Below are 14,341 nucleotides of genomic sequence, written 5' to 3'. Positions count from 1 at the left end.
AGGAACACTGCATTTCATAAAAAGAACATTATACCAACTTTAAAATATGGTGGTGGCAGTGTGATGGTCTGGGGCTGTTTTGCTGCTTCAGGACCTGGAAGACTTGCCGTGATAAAAGGAACTATGAATTCTGCTGTCTACCAAGAGATCCTGAAGGAGAATGTCCGACCATCTGTTCGTGTACTCAAGCTGAAACGAACTTGGGTTCTGCAGCAGGACAATGATCCTAAACACACCAGCAAGTCCACCACCGAATGGCTGAAGAAAAACAAAATGAAGACTTTGGAGTGGCCTAGCCAAAGTCCTGACCTGAATCCTATTGAGATGTTGTGGTATGACCTTAAAAAGGCCGTTCATGCTCGAAAACCCTCTAATGTAACTGAATTAGGACAATTCTGCAAAGATGAGTGGGCCAAAATTCCTCCAGGACGCTGTAAAAGCCTCATTGCACGTTATCGCAAACGCTTGGTTGCAGTTGTTGCTGCTAAGGGTGGCCCAACCAGTTATTAGGTTTAGGGGGCAATCACTTTTTCACACAGGGCCATGATGGTTTGGATTTTTTTTCTCCTTTAATGATAAACACCTTCATTTACAAATTGCATTTTGTGTTTACTTGTGTTGTCCTTGACTATTGTTTAAATTGGTTTGATGTTCCGAAACACTTAAGTGTGACAAACATGCAAAGGAACAGGAAATGAGGAAGGGGGCAAACACTTTTTCACACCACTGTAATACTGTGCAGTAACACTCGCACAACTGTATAAAGTCTCTGCTGATGCGTCTAACAGATGTGTGTTACTGCGAGCCTTGAGGTAGTGATATACAAGGACGAACAGACAAGTGCAATACATCAAGTCGCCCTGTTGGCCTTCATATGTGCACACAGAGCCACACATATCCACCAACACACACACACTATCTTCCTGCTTTGTGCATTTTGTAGCTTCCTTCATCCCATTTCTTTTTCCATCATGCTTGTGACGCCTGTAAATGTGCAAACATAAATTAATAAAAATAAAAAAAAAATTTAGTTTTTAAATATATATCCAAGGTGGTGGATACCTTCGGATTCTGAAGAGCACCGAGAGCCTAAGCAAAGTCAGTGCCTCTCATGTATTCATGTTACATTTGAGTCACAGAGATGAGCATCTTTTTTTTTCTGAAAGATAAATACCTGGTGGTTCACTCCTAATTTCCACTGGTTGCGGAACGGCTCTGTGCTCCGCCGTCCATCAACACCCACTAGGTCCCGATTTGTTGCGGAACGGCTGCGGCCATGACTGACTGCTGAAGTCACGAGGACCTGCGAGATCTCGCGAATTCACGTAGCATAGAACCACAAAACCAACAACAGTTAGTTTCCATCCAGTGGAGTAGAGGGGAAACAACTCTGTGCTGTGTTTTCAAGGTGTAGTGCAGGGAAATATGATCCGCCGTGAGCACGGTGGATTTTATTTAGAAAATTAACCGGATGTTTTATTTAGTTTCTGTGTTCAACTTCCTGTCCCGCACAATCTGAACTGTGCTGAATTGCTGCGGAGCTCTCCTGGGACGCAGTCGGAACGCTGCCGTTCTGCAGTCAGTGGAAATACACACATTGACTTTAATGGAAACCTATTCACCCTGCCGCTGTTCCGGAGCGGATCTGCAGCCGTTCCGCAACCGGTGTAAATTGCCAGTCAGAAAAACCCAGAAAGTCATTTAACATCATCGCTGTTCTGGAGGTATTTCTAGAATGCTCAAAGACTTAGCTAACCATTTGCATGACCCTCCGGGTTTTTCAAACATTGCCTTTCATAAACTGATGCTTAGCTCTGTGACACAAACTGTTGCTAGGAAAGCCCAGAGGGAATACAACCTTTAACCTTGGAGTTATTAGTGCTTTTCCCACTGAGCTACACAGAGACATGCACTGTATATGAAGTGTGACCACTATGCTGACCTTTATTGCGCAGGTGAGGCCCTTGTAGCCTTTCCGACAGTGGCAGTAGTCAGGAAGGACACACCTTCCTCCGTTCAGGCACCGCTGTGGACAGACCGCTGGGGAGGCAATCGGTATTACAAAAGTAAAAAATAGATCAAAACAATATTTCTGAAATATAAAGTTCAGGTACAATGGGAGGTAAGTGAAGTGAGTCTCTATACTGCTGCGTTGTTTTGTCATGAACACACTCACGTGTTTGACACTGGAGGCCTTCCCAGCCGGTGGGACAGTGGCAGGTGTTTGGTCCCAAACACTCCCCGCCATTTTTACACTTTTGCAGACAGACAGCTACAGTGAGACAACAAAGAGGAAGGAATGAACACAACTGTCTATAGCAACTTCAAAGACTATAGTATAGCATCGAAAAAAAAGTTCATAATTTGATATTGTTGAGAAAGTAAACAATCTTCTGGTAATGGAAAAAAAACAAAATACTTTATATATTCTTATTTATCCGTGCATATTGTGCAACAATATCAGTGGGAACCTAAATTATGTCTTCTTAGTACTTGCAATGAAGAAAGTAAACATACATATGCTGCTGTGTAGGAGAAAGTCCTTTGTTTTTATAAATAAAGTCACATGAAAAACACAATTTGCAGAGTGGGCAGGGGACATATTTTGCCCTGAGCTGAGCCTCCCAGGCAGAAATTCCTCCCACACTGAGCATGGCCCACTCAAAGCTCTACCACTCAAATGCTTTACTTTATACAGTGTTTAGTTAGGGTTAAGTTCTTATAATTTGAGGTGTAGCAATAAGTCAATTACTTAATTAGTCGATCGGCCGAAAATGTATTGGCAATGGTCAAATAAAACAAGCCGTTTGAATACATCTCCCTGAGCTGTGGGAAATTATAACGGGTTTCTTTTTTTGGACACTTTATAGACAAATTGAAGAATCGAGAAAATAACCTGCAGATTAATTGATATAATCCTAGCCAATGAGGATTTCTCAGCAGTGTGGAAGGAAGGTCTGCCTGTGAGGCTGAACTCAGAAATGCCCATGTACCAAAATCCTCTTAGCTTGAAGTGCATCTTGTCCCCTGCATTTGATGTATTTCCTGTTGAAACGGGGGCCACGTTCAGCCCCGACAAAACGTAGCAATACGTTTTTTTAAACTGAAACAGGGGTGTGTTGAACACCCTGTTGTGTGCGCAAGCGGTCTGCCTTTTTACTACCACGAGTTTACATACGCGTCTCTGCTGATTGGTATCACCTGTGACACGGCCAATAAACCAGAGAAAACAAAGCCCGTTTCACACTGCTTCACACCGTTCCGAGGAAACGTTTCATTCAACCAGGAACCCATAGCAAAACGGTGCACACTGTTTTGAGATTGAACGTGCCCGTAATGTTAGGGTGGGATGCAAGACCATTTTAAAGTACTTTTTCTTGTTTTGCATAAATCAGAAGTTGAGATTTTGATATAAGAATACAAGAAAATAAAAAAATAAAAGATGTTTTGCCAAGCATTGATACTCAAATGTGTAAATTAGGGCTGAAAGGGTGAAAATGTCTTTTTCTGCGATGTTCGTTTTGAGTCACTACTTCCTGTGGTTGAAGTAGATTTCTTACAGCAACGATATGTTAAACTTTGTGGAGAATTAAATGCTTTTTCCTGGTCGCATCCCTATTTTGTTATTGTAAAGTGTGTTCACCTCTAACCTTCCTAACCTAAACCTGACCCTAAATAACAATGCAGATTTAATTCATGATTCCAAAGCATGTTAACTCTGTGCAGATACTGGTGCAGGATCTCTATATTACATTATGATGTACAGTATTTGGTGAGTATGAATAGAACACAGAGTCACCTACGTATGTTGCACCTCTTCCCTCTCCATCCTGACGTACAGGAGCACGTGTTGGGTCCCACACACTTGCCTTTGTTCATGCACATCGGTTCACAGACACCTGGAACACACATTTGTTTACACATTGGAGGACATATTGAGTTGTGGGCAGCCAGTGGAAGGTATCCCTTCAAATAAGACTCTGTTCAAATATGCAGTCAGTGATTTGACTTACTCTTTTGACACCTTTTTCCAATGTAGCCTTCAGGGCAGGAGCATACATTGTTCCTCATACACTGACCTCCATTCTTACACGGAGGGCTGCATACAGCTGAAAAACACAACAATGTTAAACTGTTAAGATAGCAGGAGGCTCAAAGAAATGTAAACACTGACCCATTTTTATAAAAAGAAACAGTGACAAACTCCAACCACTTTTCAAAGTCAGAAGAGTAATTCAATTTTTGTTTGTCCAAACCAAAAAAGGTGTAAAAGCATCACATCTTTTCTGCCAGCTGTCCTCTCCTACATGGTTAACTGGTGTATTAAACAGGAAAGAAAGCCATTAGCAAGTTTCTGTGACCTGATCCTGAACTCTGACTTGTTTGTGTTGAGAAGTGAATGCCTGCAGGGATCAGTAAATAATCACCACATTATTAGTGAAAATAAAACATCTGCACTGCATCTTTTTAAACAGTCCTTCCAGAAAAATGCGGAGTTTTTTTGTGATTGTTGCGGGCAAAAATCCTTGATTATTCGGCACGTTTTCTTAAAAAATGCGATGAAATATGCGGGATATTTATGCAATTTTATGCGATGAAATTGCGGGAACTTGCAATCTCTTTAACCCTGGTTGTCACTGTACTGAAGAGCCTCATCATGTGAGACATCACCTCAAAGATCCTCTCCTAGTAGCTGAAATGGAAACAGGATTCACATTTTCTGCACACTCCCTCTCTGGGGTAGAACAGCAGTGCAGTAAAATGTGTCAGTGTGATAAAAATTCATCACAGTTTTACCGATTTGACACTGGGAGCCATAGAAGCCGCTGGGACAGGCACAGATGTTGGGCTTCATGCATGTCCCTCCATTCAGACAGACGGGGTTACAGAGAGCTGTGGAAGAAACAGCGAGACACATTTAGATTTTATGTTTGTATTTCCACCTTTTTTTTTTTTTTTTTTTTTTTTCTACAGTATGTGGCGGAGAAAAATCCTGCACGCTTTACTGTGTTGTAAGATGCATTGTATTGTCAAGGCAAGAGTTCCAATTTGAGGGCTCAAACCCAAGTCATATGTCTTATGATTCAATTTTGTGCCACCTAGCAATGTGGTCTATAAAATGTTACATGTCATGAAAACGTTTCAATAGAAACAGCATGAAGCTGCAGTGGGAATGCACACCGTGTTGTACCTGAGTTACATGTTGGTCCGTACCAGCCAGGTTTGCATTTGCAGACATCAGGAGAAACACACTCGCCTCCATTTTCACAGTGCCTGTTACACACCACTGAAACAGATAACTAGTTATTGTGTTTTAAATGTGCCACCAGAGTACCAGATACAGAAACTCAAACTTCTGAAACAGAAAATCAAAGAAAAACTACATCACAGCATCAAACCCGCTGCTGATTCACAGGTGATCGAGAGTGGTATCAATCTTCTCATCAAACTCTTGACAAGAAAATAAATGAGTGTATTTCCCAAAATGTGGACCTATTCCTTTAAAGTCAGCATTTGAACATTGAACCTTGATCACTGGATAATCGCCGGAACATCTGCCGGATGTCACTCGCTTTGCAAACCTCTGTTCGTTTCGGGAAAACAACAACAAACTTCGAGCTAGTGAGCTACACACTGAAAATGGCAAGTTTTTAAGAAAATGTAAAGTTTTGCAACAAGACGGGCCTGCTTGGTTCTTTTGGGAAATAATTGTAGAGATTTACAAAGAATATCTTTAACGTTACGGCATTTGCAATCTAACTGGGACGTTAGATTGCAGCAGGATTGCTGTAGATCAGGGGTGTCAAACTCAACTTCCCAGATGGCCACACTGGAAAATAAGAATCACATCAAGGGCCAGACATGTTTAGTTTATTGATAGGCTTTTATTTAATCAAAAACGTAAAATATATTTGACAGTATTATTGCATGTCATATAGTCTTCTCACTTACAGTTTGGTCGACATAAAGTCCTAAAGAAGTCAGGAAAAAGTTCCTCAGCTATTATAGAAAAGAAGAAAAAAAAAAGTGACAAAAATGTTGGAAAAAAAGTGGCAAAAACATCAGAAAAAATTAAAAAGATGTCGGCAAAAGTGACAAAAACTAGGTGGGCCAAAATTTATTGTGAACCTAAATTGATATGCGGGCCGGATCATAATCTGCGAGGGGCCGGATTTGTCCCGCGGGCCTTGAGTTTGACACGTGCTGTAGACGAAGTAATGTTACACAGGGCGATACACTGGTAAGAGCAAATGAGGTTTAACAATGTATCCAGCTAATTTAAATAGCTCACGTTACTGTGTTCTGTGAACAGTTAACTTAATTTAATATTGGATGAGGTGTTTTCTTAGCCTCGTGAGACCGTCCTGATCTCGCGAGCTCCAGTTCTCCACTCGCAGATCAGTCTGGCATCTTGAGGCAGAGAAAATTTGGAGCCGTTAGCCAAACGACCGGGCCAATCAGCGTTGGTTTTGAGGTGGGTTAGGTGGTGATAGACCGATGGTTTATCCAATCAGCTAACCAGAATTATCAGCCAGCAGTAGCTGCTAATGCTTTTTTTCTCTTGGATCCTTCTTTTGGAATATGGTCCGGGAACCTGAAATGGTGTCTTTTATTCCTAAATTCTCGTTACACAAACGGCAAATATCCTTTACTGACATGTTGCTTGCATGATGAGCTTACGAGCTATGCTTTGCCTGCAGCAGCAGGGGCGGGCTTGTGGTTGTATTTTCATACGCTTCGTGGATCTGATTGGTTGATTTGGCCCGTCTATCACCAACATAGGTGATAGACAGATGGTTAATCCAATCAAATAACCAGTAGAAAGTTCCCAGATGGATATGCCGAGCAAATGCAAAGCAATCCATCTGGCGGAGTCAGGTTAGTGTTTTCTTTTGCAAATGTTCCACCAAAACAGGTTCCTTCCCGAGATCATTTTGCAGATCTACCGTCTTTGCGACCGGAGCTTAGCACCGCCCAAGACGATTGTGATTTGTTGAAAGAAATGTAAACAACCCAGATCGTTTTTTTCTCCTGTCCTGAAATGTATGTGTGGTGTTAGCCAGACCGTACTCCACAGCGCTGTGGAGATAGGTCTGGCATTGCGAGACTACTGTCCTACTGATTACAGACAGCAACTGTAAATCTCACAGACTGCCTCTTTAATACAAATTGTAAAAACATCTCAAAATGTTTCACTTGATAAGTAATAAGTAAGTAAGTAACATCTTACTGATTCCACATCTGGGTCCCACGTAGCCATAGGAGCAGGTACACAGGTTTCTGGCCAGACAGGTGCCTCCATGTTGACAAGGCGGCTCGCAGCTTGCTACACAGTGACACAGGATTGTAAAACAACACAAGGATCATCATCAGTATTCTGTGTGCGTCAGAATGTTAGACAGATGTGAATAAAAGCTTGGGTTACCTTCCTCACAGGTGGGCCCGCTGTAGCCAGCAGGACATTCACACACATTAGGTTTCACACACTTCCCCTGGTTCTTGCAGTCAGGTCGACACACCGCTGGGAGGGAAGAAAATATCTTCACAATTCAATTTTAAATAAATAACCATCAATAATGTGGATATAACTATTTAGAGGTTAAAGGCAAATAATAAAACAGCTAGAACAGTCTGATAAGTTAAAAAAAGTAACTTCACTTTACTGCAATGTAGCCTTCAAAACCAGGAAAAGACTAAATTTAAGCCAGATTACAGTATCCAAAATCTAAGACAATATCTAGTCTCATATCACAATATCGATGTAATATCGATATGTTTCCCAGCCCTAGTGCAGAGTACTCAGAGGTTTACTGTCTTAGAACTTTGTGAGTTGCAGAGGTGCATTCAAGACTTATGCGACTAAATGAACTGGCTTCCAGCACAAAAATAAACAAGCTGGGCTCTAACAAAATGTTCTCCCTCTCACCAATATGACAGTTGTATCCGGTGTAGCCTTCCTTACAGGTGCAGGTGTTGGGCAGAGTGCACTCCATGTTCCTCCCACAATGATACCTGCACACAGCTGAAATCAAATCACGTTTATTTGTAGAAATCCACCTAGAATGGGAGGAATCCACCTAGAATGGGAGGAATCCACCTAGAATGGGAGGAATCCACCTAGAATGGGAGGAATCCACCTAGAATGGGAGGACATGCCACCGCAACGCATTAAGTAGTTTACACGGAAACACAGTCATTACCTCTTTAAAGTGCTCATGTTATGCTTTTTGGCTTTTTCCCTTTCCTTTATTGTGTTAAATATCTTTTTTGTGCACGTTATAGGTTTACAAAGTGAAAAAGCCCAAAGTCCACCCCACAGGGACTTACCATCTCCAACAGAAAACACTGTTCACCAACTGCTCCAAACAGCTCTATTGTAGTCCAGCCTTTACTTCAGAGACAAACGAGGTCACTTTGTAACACGTTATAATGCTCGCCTAGCTGCTAGCGTGGCACACCCTCATACTCTGCTTCTGATTAGCTAGCAGTTCATACTGCCCATGTGCGACTCCCCAAAGATGGAACAGAAGTGTGATGACTCACTCTGTAGCTAAAACAGAGAGCTCAACACACAGGGTGAAAAGAGGAGCTGCAGCAATGTGTAGTACAACAAAAATATGGTGTTTTCTGAAAATTAAACCACATAAACCTGTTCTGGTACAACCTCTAAATACAATTATGAACCTGAAAATGAGCATAATATGAGCACTTTAAGTAATTTATCCTGCAATACAAATACCAAACATCTGCTGGCTAGAATACCTTTGGGTAATTATAACTGTTGGTCAAACAAAAATAAGCAGATTAAGGGCCTTTGTCATTATGCTTTCACATTTTAAAGCTGCACTATGTAAATTTTGCTTAACAGGTGTCATTATGCAAATATGGCAAAACATAGTGTACGAGTAGCCCATCTAAAATTAGCTAATATTAACATTAGCCACCGTCAGCTACTGGTCACACCAGACCAAGTGTGGCTGTAGCAGCAAAACAGTGTTTAGAATTGAACAAAGATGCATTATATTGTTCATGAATTTAGCTTTTCATTAATCAGAGGAAGAATGTGGCCTTCCTTCTTTTAAAGGTTGTTTAAATACCATATGGTTAGTTGATTAATTAAAAAAATATATATATTATTTGATATAGAGATGTATAATAATAATAATAATAATAATAATACTTTTACACCCAATAAAAAGAATCTTAGGCACAAAGACACACTAATGGGAATCTTACCAGCCATCTGACACAATGAAGGAATAATATAATAGTCTGATTTGGAGAATTTGGGCCAAACTGTATGTATTGTCTGCCTTTCAAAACCATTCAGGTCTGAGAGTAACACAGTATGAGTAGTTCATGACCTGAGGTTTGCCTGGCACTGCTGTTCTGTATTGAATGTCAATATCTCTAATTCCCATGTCCTTACTAAACAGGAAGCTGTTTAAAGACTACAATGACACAAAATGCTGTTATTATCTAACATGCTTTCATAATCTGAGATGATAGTTATGTCATTGTTGGTTTTATTATTGTTTGTGCCTGTGCTTTGCCTGTGTTTATTTGCTTATGTATCCCTGCTTATGTGCTTTTATTTGTGTTTATTTGCTCATGTGCTTTTATTTGTGTTTATTTGCTTATGTATCTGTGCGTATGTGCTTTTATCTCGTTTTATATGCTTATGTATCTGTGCCTATGTCATTTTATCTGTGTTTATGTGCTTATGTATCTGTGTTATGTGTTTTGATGTATCTGTGTGTATGTGTTTATCCGCTCTTGTATGTTGTTGTTTTTTATGTTATCAACATGCCAGGGCCTGCAGATGAAAATGAGCCTGTATGGGTAAATCTGACAAATGTACATGTTGATGACTAAAGTGCTCATGTTAATGAATGTGTATTGTCCCTTCCTAAATAAATACACAAACAAGTACCTTTGCATGTGACTCCATCTCCGGTAAAGCCGTACGGGCAGCGTCCACACCTGAAGGACCCGGTGGCGGTGGGCTCACAGGGAACACCAGGGAAGCAGGGAGAGTCAGCACAGGTCACATGGTGAGATGGGGACCCCCATTTAACGGCGGTGGTGAGATCGGGGCTCAGCTCTGCCTCGCTGGGCTGACCTCTGTGGACGGCGGTCTTTCTGTGATTGGAGGACCCTGTCCTGATACTGGAGACGGTGGCTTCTGGTGTCCTCCTGTCAGGGGGGTGTCTGTGGGAGGTGGGAGGCCATGAAGAGGAAGAAGAGGAGGAGGTGGGAGTCATTTCCTTGCTGGAATTTGATTTGATGATACGAATATGGCCATCTGCTCCACCGGCGACTGTCCCCTGACCTGTAAAATACTGGAAGTTAGAGGATATGACTTAAAAATCTAACTTGGTTTGTCAACATTAAAACATGCAACTCTCTTTTATTCCACATGGAATAAAATCCTGAGTTTAACAATGTTTCAAAACAACTTAATAAATAAATGTAATTTAGTTTAGAGTCCACTTACTTTCACATCAAGTAATAAAACTACATAACTAGTATAAAAAAGGACAATGAGAAAAGGACACATGAGAGACACTTAAGGTAGGCAAACACTGTCGAGTGTCCATCTATTCTTATTTTCTTATATCTTCTGGATTCTTGATCCCACACATTAAAATTGAACATCATTCATCTAATCACTGGTTCTCTTAAAACTTAAAAATAAAGATAATACTGTGTTATACTTGTAGCTGGCCTTTTATGCATTTTTTTATATACTGTATATATAAAACACGTTGAGCTGTATTTATTGTATGAACTCTTCTACATACAATTATTATCTCATTATTGATATTCAAAACAATATTTCTTGTCACTACTGTATAACCCTAATGACAAAGGGCAGTAAATAATATATAAACAAAAAACTAAAACATATACTAATACTACTAATGACAACAATAATGACAATTTTGAATTTAATTGATACATTTGAAATGTTATGCATCCCTCACACAGAAAAAAAAGAGTATACGAAATGTCTCATTTCTCCTGTTGAAGTACGACATCGGAGTGTAAATGTGTGTGACTGATTATCTGATGAGCAGGTGGCACCTGGTACGGCAGCCTCGGCCACAGTGTATGAATGTGTGTGAATGGTGAATGGTTCCTGTACAATGTTAAAGCGCTTTGAGTAGTCGTTGAGACTAGAAAAGCGCTATATAAGAACAGTCCATTTACATTTACATTCACTCCCACCTGTTGTTGTGCATGTCCGTCCGTTTCCATGGAGACCGGGAGGACAGGGTCCACAGACGAAGCCCGCTGAGACGTGGGTGCTCTGGAAACACTGAACTCCCGGGTGACACGGGCGTCTGGAGCATGGCGACGGGGCCGGGGGTTTGGGCCTCAATGAAGCCTGCGGTACTCTTTCTGGTGTGGTCACTGCTTTGACCGGAGGGTCTTGGTTTCCTTGGAAACAAAAACAATGAAATCGAACTTTAACTTGACAACAAAAAATATTCTAACTTATCGTCGCGGTCGGGTGAAAACCTTGTAAGGCTTTTCAGGAAATGGAAAATTTTGTTGAGCTACTTTTCTCAGACAAAGACAGACAAAATCACCTCGTCGTTGTTTAAATATTTGTAAAAGCCACAGACAGACGTAAAGGGTGACCAATAGCGTTGATTTATGAAAAAAAAGTTTAAATGATGGAATATGGAGCTACAAGGTTTCTGCCTGACAGCGACATTATGTAAGATTGCATGAATCTAAACCAACAGTGAATGTAATACCAAAAATATAATTTAGAATAACGGGGCGCCTGGATAGCTCAACTGGTACAGCGGGCGCCCCGTGTACAAAGGCTAAGTCCTTGTTGCAGCGGCTGCAGGTTCAACTCCAACCTTTCTGCATGTTTTTTCCTTTCTCTCTACCCTTTCACATATTCAGCTGTCCTATATAATAAAGCCCTAAAATGCCCAAAAATGAGCTTTTAAAAAAAATATATATATATATATATACACACAGTATAAATATGTATAGAATATCTCCAACCTTATCCTTTGAAAAACATCAAACCATTTTTAAAATAACACTCGAGGAAGAAGACTTACGTGTGCAGATTTTCCCGTCACCACTGAATCCTTGGGGACAGACTCCACAGATGAAGGAGCCCAGCGAGTTGTTACAGCCCACTCCGGGGAAACAGGGCTGAGAGACGCACTCATCTATATCTTCTCTACATGTACGGCCTGAAAGCACATGAAACACCAGGCAAAGTCATGTGGAAACACGGCACACTTAGAAAACAACTCTAAACAACTAAAAGGGAGGACACTGGGTTAGATGTGTATGTGATGCAAATTAACTAGTCAATAACCTTTGATAAACTACAGTACACCATGACCATAATATACATAAGTACTACAGTAAAGCTTAACAGAGCTGTTTATCGAAACAAATTGACAAGTTGATTAAATTTTTGGCTTTCAGTTTCACACTGGCTCCTATATGTTGTTGTTGTTGTTGTTTGGGGGTTTGTAGTTTTTCTTAACTTAATTTTATAGTTTCGGCCATCAATGTTATAGGTGATGATAACAGAGATCTGTGGATGCAGTGACACCTGTAGCCTCTGCTTTAAACAGGACAGGAGTGCCACAAGTGGTTTGAAAGTAAAACCAGTCCAGAAGTGTTGATTGTACTAAACTGCTCCAGTATAAAACTCCTACAACTACAATAAGTACAGCAGGTCAAATTTAAACCAGAAGGTAATGTTAGGTCTAGTGAACGTTTTTAAATGGGTAGGGTGGACAAATAATTGTATGTTCATGGTTTCCTGCTGGCTTTTGTAAACCAGCTTCCAGCACATCTTTGTGTTTCTCAACACTGTACTTGGTGACTAAAATGTAATAAAACTAATAGGAAGGATGGCCACAACTCCTCTAAAGGGTGGCAGCCTGGCAGGTAATGTGGCATTAACTACTGCAGAAGAATCAGTGTTTTTGTAATTCCACTGGCCATCGATAAAAGGTAAATAAGGTCCCAGATCACTTTATGACCCCCTTCAAAATGCAGCCCTGCATGAAACGAATCCACTCCTGAACCAAAACACTCTGCCTCAGCCTGTTCCTCTGGGTGGCTTGAAGGAAACAGATCTGCAGGGTGATCCCTACCTGTCATTCCAGGTGGGCAGATACAGGAGAAGGAGTTGGGTTCGTCAATACAGCGGCCCAGTCGGCAGGGGTTAGGCTTACAGTCATCAATGTCCACCTCACACCTTTCTCCTTTAAATCCAGGGAGACACACACACAAGTATTCCCCAGTGCCAGCAGGGAGCTTGCCGTTGGTTTCACAGGAGGCTCCGTTCAGACATTCACAGGAGCGCACAGACACCTGAAGGAAAGGGGGAAAGAAACAAGTTTGTAATCTGAAAACAATGTTTTATATTGGTGATGGTGTATTTCATTTGTCTGGCATTAGGTGTTCTTTGGACTTTCTTTATCAAACAATGACCCCTGGACAGATTTCAATTACTTATTGCCCAGTAATTTAAATCAAACTCAGTAAATAAAGAGGAGAATGATATGTTAACAAATAAATAAACAAATACACTGATAATCAAACAAGCACACTCTGGTAAATATTCAAAAGCTACCTAAAGTAGCCATTCATATTTTTATATTCTCAATTTTTTTTTTATATTATTCTTTTATATTCTCATAACTCTTCCTGTCAAACATTAAGTACATGGTCTTGGAACACAGTCACGTAAATATCTCTTCATTGAATGAGCAGATTATGGCACACGCACATACATTTAGACAGATTTGCGCTGAGCACAGGGCTAAGAAAAAACATTATAATAATAGGAAAAATATAGCAAAATGTAAAGCTATGAGTAACTTAATTTACCTCACATTTCTCATTAACAATTGCTAAAATAGAAAAGATCAAATCTTCTAAAACGTTAACATTGTTTCTCCTGCTTTCTGCCCAAAGCAGTCATATTTGCATACTACATACAACTTCTATACAGAATGTGCTGCATACATAAAAATACAGTTAGCTTAAAAGAAATCAAAGTCAAAGTATTTTACCTCTTTATTGCTACTATAAACAGGAAATGCACTATGATGCATGCCAATCAAACAGTGACTTTAGAACAGCACTGCCAATTTAACTTGGCAAAGAAAAGAAGAGAAGGAACATATTTAAGATGAAATCCGTAACGTGTAGTCCCTGGAGCTGTCTCTCCACCATCTGTAATTGCATCTGAAACTGAATGTTTTGCAGCTGTGAGCAGCTCTCTTATTTCCTGTGTGCATTGCACTATGGGACAAAACAAATTAAATCAATGCAGATTCAG

The 14,341-nt window shown here is 40.5% G+C and overlaps 1 protein-coding gene across 2 annotated transcripts in view; it reads right to left on the bottom strand.

Moving 5' to 3' along the window:
- Nucleotides 1–735: 735 nt before the first annotated feature.
- Nucleotides 736–14,341, bottom strand: part of vwde (von Willebrand factor D and EGF domains) — a 47,530-nt gene continuing 33,924 nt past the window's right edge. For both annotated transcript variants that reach the window (XM_028580192.1, XM_028580191.1), the window contains 14 exons: nucleotides 13,149–13,368; nucleotides 12,090–12,227; nucleotides 11,233–11,445; nucleotides 9,935–10,333; nucleotides 7,928–8,023; nucleotides 7,427–7,522; nucleotides 7,232–7,327; nucleotides 5,192–5,287; nucleotides 4,798–4,893; nucleotides 4,014–4,109; nucleotides 3,804–3,899; nucleotides 2,177–2,272; nucleotides 1,943–2,040; nucleotides 736–984 (listed from right to left, as the gene is read on the bottom strand). In XM_028580192.1, the coding sequence (XP_028435993.1) occupies nucleotides 970–984; nucleotides 1,943–2,040; nucleotides 2,177–2,272; nucleotides 3,804–3,899; nucleotides 4,014–4,109; nucleotides 4,798–4,893; nucleotides 5,192–5,287; nucleotides 7,232–7,327; nucleotides 7,427–7,522; nucleotides 7,928–8,023; nucleotides 9,935–10,333; nucleotides 11,233–11,445; nucleotides 12,090–12,227; nucleotides 13,149–13,368 (1,851 nt within the window). In that variant the 3' untranslated portion in view covers nucleotides 736–969. The remainder of the gene's footprint in view (nucleotides 985–1,942; nucleotides 2,041–2,176; nucleotides 2,273–3,803; nucleotides 3,900–4,013; nucleotides 4,110–4,797; nucleotides 4,894–5,191; nucleotides 5,288–7,231; nucleotides 7,328–7,426; nucleotides 7,523–7,927; nucleotides 8,024–9,934; nucleotides 10,334–11,232; nucleotides 11,446–12,089; nucleotides 12,228–13,148; nucleotides 13,369–14,341) is intronic.

Source organism: Perca flavescens, chromosome 6, assembly GCF_004354835.1.
Source record: "Perca flavescens isolate YP-PL-M2 chromosome 6, PFLA_1.0, whole genome shotgun sequence".
NCBI lineage: Eukaryota > Metazoa > Chordata > Actinopteri > Perciformes > Percidae > Perca > Perca flavescens.
The sequence above is the reverse complement of the archived record's forward strand: the minus strand, read 5'-3'. Positions and strand labels throughout refer to the sequence as shown.